Raw genomic sequence first — 8,527 nt, 5'->3', positions numbered from 1 at the left:
TGAATAGACTTTAGCAAATCTAAAAGGAAGTGGTAATTCTCTCAATGACCCTGAGCTGAATTCCTCTATCCTCTGCTCCTACCCTCAGTTCTTTTCCTAGGACCAGAAAGTTTCAAAGGCAAATCTTTCCCAAAAACATACTGGAGGATGGCAAAGGCAGCCACTTTCCAAATACCCTCCTTTCTTTCCTTTCTATGAAGTGGTGCTTTGCTGGCTTACCACTAGCCTGGCTGGAGCATGGAGATGTAGCTTGGATGGGTTAGAATCTCCTCTCTTGTCTTGGATGGGCAATCCTAGAGTCTGGGAGAATTCCAGGCTACCAAGACACAATAGAGCCTTCGATGGGGATATGGCTTCATCACGAACCATTTCTGCACCACACTGATCATGCTGCTGAAGGTGCTATTTCCCAGAGGCCACAGAGCCAAAGTAACAGGAGATAATCCTGTGACCTGTCCCTCAACCAGTGGGATGAGAGTTTTCTGGACAGAAACCAGAGGAGCAGATGCTCAAGCACCTCCTCCTTTCCAGTGCCACCCTATTGCATCAAGTCTTTAGTCTCTTCAGGGCTGCCCTTTTACCTCTTCACTAGTGCCTGTCTTCTTCCTTTTTAGTTCTGCAACCTTTCCCTCTAGAAATACAGTCCTTCAGATGTAAACTAGTTGCCTAAGATAGTATTTAAGGAGCCCCACTATTCTCATGATAGTATCTGTCTCCTACTGGACCGATTCTTCACTGCAGTCAGGAGAATCATCAGACCAACTTCTCAGCCATTAGAAAGGAGCTAGACATCATCATGTGACTTCTGTGAAGGACCCGGAGTCACAAAAGGGAACTAGCTTCTATAAGCAGAGACCACAGTGGATGTTCCAGTGATTCAAATTAGTCTGATACAGTTGGGAAAAGTGGCAAGCCAGATATAGACACAGGAAGCATGCTAAAATTCACCAAGGATCGCCAAAAGCAGTTAAAGGAATGGTCATTCATTGGATTGTATCTTTTCAGCCTTAAGGCTAAGAACCTTCACAGACCCCTGAGGGGATCTCTACCCACCCAGAGTTTTAGCAAGACCCCTGCAGACTGCTATGCTCTGCCATTGGTTTAGGCAGGGTGTGGAACCAATTCTCTCTCTTTTTCTAAGCATGTTCAGTTCTTACCAGTTCCCAAGGCTTTTGCTAGAAGTCAGGGATGCTTCATGAGACTGCCAAGAGCTGCTGGAAGACCTGTTTACCAGACAGGCCACTGAGCATCCATTTATCTTTTCTCTTCTGAAATGTAAATCAGTTGCTACCATTGAAGTCATTGAGGTTAGATTGTGGCCAGAGAGATCTCTGCTCTGATCATTGTTTTGTCAGGTCCCTTATTTTGCTATCTCAAGTGGCTAGGCCCTAAAGATAATCCTGGCAAGCCATGAAGAAAGATAAGGAAGAGCTAAAGGCTCTGCGAGAGCCCCAAATCATTTCTAAGGTTATAAAGTAATAAATGAACACTGAGATTCCAAGGAGAAAAGAAAACATCAAATCCTTTATTTCCAAATAACACAGCAAAAAGAAGCTACACATCCACAAAGTCTTTTGGAGGGAGAAAAATTATTTTATTTAACTTACAGGTACATGTTCTCAAGGGGATTATGCCTCAGCTTTGAACTTTATTCAACAACCACTGAAAAATATACACAACAACTTTCCCCCTTCAAATTAGTTCATAATTTAACTGCTGTTAAGGGGAAAGATTTTAAAATCACAGTGTAGCTAGACAAGGTACCAATAATCTAACATTGACTCAGACTTGTGTGTAGTTATGATTATAAGAGATTTGTCTGACTGTATAATTCACTTTCATTGTAATCATTACATTTTCCCCATAAATTAGCAATACAAACAGACATATGGAGAGTCAGGTAAACAAACAACATCAATATAAGAGACATTTTGCAACAACTCTAACCGAGTACATGGGTTACAACTTGGGGAGAGTTCTTCACAAATCATTTAGTAAGCACAGGGGGTAGAGTGATGGGCACATCTTTATCTATTTTAATCACTTTTAAAACTATAACAGGAGGTCTAGAAAACCTGATCGAGGCAAAGTTTCCTTTCTAGGCACACTATAAAATGAAGAAATGCACATAGGGAAGGAGGAGGCATATGCATGCATTTTTTTTTTTTTTTGTCACTATCTTGTCAACCAAACTTTCTGAACTCCAAGATGATTAGGAAAAGGGGGGTGATATTAAAATGTTTCTCTCCCTTATGCTACCATCCTTTAGGTTAAATGACAGAAACGTGTGCTGATTGCTGCTAGTGATTTGGAAACACAGTTGATCTATTTATACCAGAACTTTCTTGGAAAGGGGGAAAGCTTTAACATTACCTGTATTCAGGCTTAAGTTCCAAGCAGGAATATTTGGAGCCAGAGTGATCTCCAGCAAAATTCATCCAATTAGGAAACCTGGGTGGATGGGATACATGCCAGGACAGAAAGCACTGTCTCAGGACCATCCAGAGCATCAACTTGGGACACTTCCCCTCTACCTCTACCCTTCTTTCATTACCTAACATACCAGTTTTGGTGCAAAGGGCCTTCCAACATCTACACACATCACCAGGACTGAAACTACACAATGGTTTTGTTTTGTTTTGTTTTGTTTTGTTTTTGGGAGGAGGGATACCCCATAGCAAAACTTATTCCTAAAGTTATCTACTGGTGGAGTGTAAGGGTCTTTTTCTTTTCTTTTCTTTTCTTCTCTTCTTCTTTTTCTTTTTAAAGAAATTTGATTTTATCTCTTTAGCAATGGTTTGGGACCAATGGGGCAAAGTGAGTTTGACAGAGAGGAGAACAAATCGCTGACAAAGAACCTTTTACATCTCACCAGCGTTGTTAGGACGACAAGCAGGAATGTCTCAGATAATAACTCCCACTTCAAAGATTTCTCAGCTCAATAGAAGGCAGACCATCTTTTTTATTCAACCACAAGGACGGGCACTAAAGAAGACTCTACTGTTTGATTTTTTTCCACGGTGTTTATTTTTCCCCTATTCACTAGGGTACTTGGATAAAATAAACAACAAGACAATTAAGGGAACATGGACTTCTAACTTTGCTGCCATCTTCCTCATCCCCTTGGCCTTGGGCTTTTCAGTTTGTTCCCAAAGCCAGCTCAGACCTAAGGATACCACATAGTAGCACATCAGAGGAAAAGCTTAAGAGGCTGAGAGACTTCTAGGGTTAGGAAGCAGTATGGCACCTCTGGGGAACGCAGGGAAACTAACTGTCCCTGAGGCTTAGTTAACAGTTCCCTTACTTCCCCCAAGTCGGCCACCTTCGTCTTAAATCCCCATTCGACTCTGTTGCACACAACTGAGCTGGGGATGCTCCTTTGGTAAACTTCTCGGGATGCCCTAGTCATTTTTCTCTGACTCTGGAGCCTATGGGCGCTGTCAACGTGTTCAGAGTCCGGCTCCTCCTCCCTTTCTTGAAAGAATCCCGGGTGCCAAAGTCCGCTACATCAGGGTGCATGGTGAACCCCTAAACACTGGCAAGACAGGTCCTGGGAGGAAGTATATACTGGAGAGCACAGTGACAGTATTAAATGGCATGAAAGCAAAGGTCAGCGCAAATGTATCTTAATAGAGTGTCCGCAGTGAAGTGTGCCGCCTTTGAAGCGGCCGCTCCCCGCGCGCATTTCCATGGCGAGCCTAACGCGGCATGCTGATGCACCGTCAAACTCACACTTTCAACCCCAAAACGCGACTCTTTGAACAACCCGAGCTTGATTGGACCTTTCTCCTTTTCTTTTCCCTCTTACAAACCATTTCCTCGCCTTTAGAAACTCGCCATCAAACCCAAATACGCCCTCTGATCACCGCAGAAAGCAGAAACAAAGAGAGCTGAGCGGCGATTCAAGCGGCCCTTTTCTTCCCTCGCATTATTATCCATTTTTATTATGATCGGGAACAAGTGCCCATTCGCGTGGGTTTTGTTTACCGGAAATTAAATGAAAATGATTTAGTCCGCGTCAAACAAAAATATATACTTGTATACACAAGAAAAAAGGCCTGTTAGACGTAAATATTATGTCCTTAATGAAAAGCCTGGACGGGCTCCAGGCTCAGCCTTTCAGGATTTCAGTGAGACTTGCCCATTGCCATAGAAATCCTAACTTACCATGAAGATGCACCGTGGCGAAGAAACACTGCTTTGTGCGAGAGCCCTTTGATGTCGCAGGCGCAAGATGCGGGCGCTCAGCTGCGCAGGGCAAGATTACCTTGCAAGCAACATCTGTAACAAGCAAATGAAAAATTAAAGGCGATTAGTGACCGGCCAAACATTTTTATTTCATTTCGTTATGTTGGACTAGGGTGGAAGGCAAAACTAGGTGTTTTCAAACAGAAGAGAAAGGAGTCTTGGATGAGAAGAGACAGTTTTAAAATACCAGCAGGGGGATCAAGTCCCTCAAAGGTTCTATGTGCCATGGGAGCAAGGTTAGTGCTTGCCCATGAGAACACAAGTTCTTTGCTTCCCAACTGTCCATGTAAACTAGGCTGACTCTGGGCCAGGTTGTAACTCAACAACATGTTCACTGGAGATGCATTTGAAAGATACTGGATTTTATTAGTGATAAGAAAAAACAACCCCATTCTGGCCAAGATGGTTGGTTACTTTATTGGATAGAAGTTGTGGGGTCTGTGGGATAGGAGTGAGACTTTTCGATTGGATTCTGGGAAGGGAGGAATGAATAGAAGACAATGCAGCAGGGTTCTCACACTAAGAGTTGTTGGTCCAGCTTTTATTCTATCCAATGTGTCTATTTTTTGGTGGCACTGGGGATAATTGGAAAGCTTCGTGGGAAGTAAGGCAAGACTCGACCAAAGAGTTACACTCCCCAGCCTCAGGCTCTGGTTGTAAAATTGGGTTCCTAGGGGCTTCCTTTCGAGCATAAACATTTCCCCTCCCCCACATTTATTTCAGATATTTTGAGAACTAGACAAGTCTGACAATACTCTCTTCTCCTTTTTGCTACCATTCTCTTTCTTTCTGTGTTTTTGTTTCTTTAAATCTCACCCAGGATTGTGAAGCAGCTCCTCCTTCCCTACAGAGGGTGGCAGACTAGGAGCAAGCCCCAGTACTTCTCTCCCTTTACAACAACTACAGAGGCTTTGCTCTCCATCTCTGCTAATATCTGCCCCCCTCCCCCAGGACTTCATAACCAGCACATCAAATACCTTCAACTCTTTAGACCCACTGGGTGTGTGCCTGTATAATACTTGTTATTGTACTTTATTTACCACATGCCCATAAACTTTTTAAATAAGGCTAACATTGTGTCATTTCTGAGGAAAGCTATTAGAGCACGGATGCTGTTTCCTAAGTCACATCCTGGACTGTGGGGAGCTTGATCCAATGATGACATCAGCCAGTTCTGTGTACCCTGCTCAAGCACCTATGAGGTTCTATTAGGAACCAGTGCCTAAACGGATGGGGGGTGGGGGTGGGAAAAGAAATCCTGGAAGCTTCACAACTCAGAATTCTTGAAAGCCTTCTAGCGTTCCTTTGTCTGTGCTTCCTATTGTTTCGTTCTCACTCCCCACTGCAAGTATAAAATGTCAATTGAGTTTGAGGTCTGACAGAACAGACTTATCTATGTGCTCTGACAGGCATTGGGGTTGGAGGTATGTAACATCCCAAGAGAAAGGAAGAGCACCCCATTGCTTAGCTCCCTTACAATGGTGGTTGGAAAATGCAGGACTTCAGTGTTTCTTTGTTGTTGTTATGTGTTTGTTTTGCTGTTGTTGTTGCTGCTGCTGCTGCTGTTGTTCAAGATCTGCTAAGGAGCTGGAGAGGTGTATGGAGGGAAAGGAAAGGAAAAATGGGCTGCAAGAAAATGGCTGTGGAATTCTGTCTGCTACCTCCTGGGCTCTGAACTCCTTGGTCAGGATTGATGGGAGAGGGGGAGGCAAGGAAAAGGATTCTGTAACTGGGATCTGAAAAGGCCCTGGCCCAGGCCTCAAGGAAAATCTTTTCCACTTTCCACACCCACTGGGAAAATCTAAGGTTTTACTTTTGCCATCTGCAGTTGCCAAAATTGTGAATAAATTCTAATAAGTATTTTGTTATTGTTGTTTTATCTGTCTATTTATCTTGGACATTGGTTTCAGGGGCAAAGTGCGTACAGGATGTGACTATGGAATGACCGCATTTATGTTTTCACATAATGATCTAGTATCAGTATATTCAATAACTTTTAATGGTGGTCTATCTGCTTGTCTGCCCTTCTACTCTCCCTCCCTTCTTCATTCCTTGCCTACTTCTTGAAGCCTCAGTGGCCGGGCCTATACTCGAAATCGGGCATAAACCGGAGCAACTCCCTGGGAAGCAGCCCTGATACTGGAGGCGGTGGTGGCTGCAGCTGGACCCATAGGTGGCAGCGATAGGCTGGGGTGGGGGCGCTGCAGAGTCAGCCACCGCTGATCGAGGCGCCCGAACACACGTACCATTCGCTCACGTCTGTGCCACGCACAACCACCGCAGCAGAGCAAGCCACTGAGGGCTCACGGCCGCTTTCTAACGAGGGCGACGCGAGAGCAGACGTTATAGCCGAGTCGTAGCCAGAGCTGGGTGGCGGCGAACGACCATGAACTTTCATGTGCTTTCGCAGAGAGCTGGGGTGCGTGTAGCACTTGTCACACCCGCGCACCTTGCACATATAAGGCTTGTCGCTAGTGTGCACGTGCGAATGCTTCTTGCGGTCACTGCTGTTGGCGAAACGCCGCTCACAGCCCTCGAACTCACATCTGAAAGGTTTCTCGCCTGGGGGAGGTAACGCAGAGACGTTAGTAGGATGTGGGCTGCGTCCTAATCTCAGGATTGCAACCTTCCCCCCATTGCTCTTTTGTTTTCAGCAAAAGACCCACAAAAGATTTTCAGAAATTACTTTCCCCTGCGCTTTAGGTCTGACACCCTTCCCCCACTCCGTGAGGAGAAGAAGCCCAGTCCTATAGAGGGCCACCCCTCCTCCTCCCTGTCCTGGTCCTAGGGATGGGGGTGGGGGCGTCGGAGGAGGAGCGACAATGACTCCATCATAGTCATTTCGTTCTTGAGAATCCTTATCCAAGCACGTTGTTTTCCTCCAACTTTTATCTATGTGGATACCGAAGCGCCTTTACCCATGGAATCGAGGCGTTTGAGAAGCTCGCATTTGCTGGATTTGAAGTTACTGCCCAAGCCATCTGTCTTTGCCCTAGTGAGCCTTGCCCAATCTGCCGGACACATACTCCATCCGGGTCCAAAGTGTTTTCTAAAGTAGGTTTTGTTCAAGTGCCAAACAACGGAAGGATTTGAAAGGATGAACGGCGGATGCACATGCGTTTTGTGCAGTGTGAGAAACACTCTGAGCAACGATTCACCCCAAAGGCTAAGTTCCAGAAAATAGAGCCCCTCTCCTTTCCACTTCACCCACTGAAGGCAAATTATACTGCAACATTCTTCAAATCTTGCCTAGTCTATCCGAAATTCCTCGAGATAGTGTTCGCCGATTTTAATATTTTATTATACGGATCCAGCAGTGTCGCGGAGACCTTGTCGAGTGTAGAGGGGACCCTCTTAGTCCAAACTGACAATTCAAGGTCTATGATCCTCCCCAGACAATTCCCCGCCCGCCTGTCCCACCTCGCAAGCAGGCCAGAGGAGCCCAGAGGCTGATAGATGAAAATCGGCTCAGGCCAGGAGGGATCTTAAGTCTGTTGAAATCGCGGCCCTGATTGTGGCAAGCTTCGGGTGAGTGCCTGCTACCAGCAGGCCGGGTCCACCGGGTATATCGCAGGTCTAGGCAGGAGTTCAGGAAGGCCAGAACGCACACAAAAGCTGGGAATATTGGTTGGGCAAAGGCTCGTTCCAGGAGTTCCTTGCTACCTGAATCTGCTGCTGTATAGAAGAGAAAAAGACCCCCCACCCCGGACACACACTCTCCCAGAAGCCAGAATTCCAAGTCTCTGGCTCAGCTGGAAAGGAAAGGGAGAGGCGTTTGTGATCTTAGCAACTGAAGGTTCTGGGGGTGATCAGAGATGCTAAAACTTCTCTAGCTTAAGACTCAAGGGCAAGATGCTCCGCTGTTGGCTTTGTGATCGCTTCTTCCGCGGTTTAACAGGAAAGGCTCCCTGATAAAATTAACAGTCTCCATTCTGCCGCCGCATGGGTGCTCAGGTTTAAATAGAGGTTTGCACGTAACCTGCCTTCGGCTTGGGAAAAAAAAAAAATCAGGCGAAGCAGTCTCTCCCACGCTGCCCACTGATAGTGCTCACCCTTGTTGGAGTAGAGGTGGTACACTAGGGTCCTCTGGAAGATGTTGCCCGCTGCCATTTTCACAGTACAAGGCACGGTCTTACGAAAAATTGGAGATGTGTAATGAAAAAAATCAGTGTCCCTATTTGTCCCCAGATCTTTCTCTCTCTCTTTTGATTCCACCAGCGTTTGCAAACCCCAAACTTTTCTCTCTCTACCCTCTTTTACTTCATAAAATAACTTGCAA

At 45.6% G+C, this 8,527-nt stretch overlaps 1 protein-coding gene across 12 annotated transcripts in view; it reads right to left on the bottom strand.

Moving 5' to 3' along the window:
- Positions 1-1,572: 1,572 nt before the first annotated feature.
- The window catches only part of Zic4 (Zic family member 4), a 22,699-nt gene continuing 15,744 nt past the window's right edge, over positions 1,573-8,527 (bottom strand). For 10 of the 12 annotated variants that reach the window (XM_031343169.1, XM_031343174.1, XM_031343168.1 and 7 more), the window contains 2 exons: positions 6,495-6,810; positions 1,573-4,281 (listed from right to left, as the gene is read on the bottom strand). In XM_031343169.1, coding sequence (XP_031199029.1) covers position 4,281; positions 6,495-6,810 — 317 coding nt within the window. In that variant the 3' untranslated portion in view covers positions 1,573-4,280. Of the gene's footprint in view, positions 4,282-5,725; positions 6,811-8,527 lie in introns of those variants that run through there. The other 2 variants (XR_004111272.1, XM_031343166.1) reach the window with 2 other exon arrangements.

The sequence above is a fragment of the Mastomys coucha genome, unplaced genomic scaffold, assembly GCF_008632895.1.
Source record: "Mastomys coucha isolate ucsf_1 unplaced genomic scaffold, UCSF_Mcou_1 pScaffold23, whole genome shotgun sequence".
In the NCBI taxonomy this organism is placed as follows: Eukaryota; Metazoa; Chordata; class Mammalia; order Rodentia; family Muridae; genus Mastomys; species Mastomys coucha.
The sequence above is the reverse complement of the archived record's forward strand: the minus strand, read 5'-3'. Positions and strand labels throughout refer to the sequence as shown.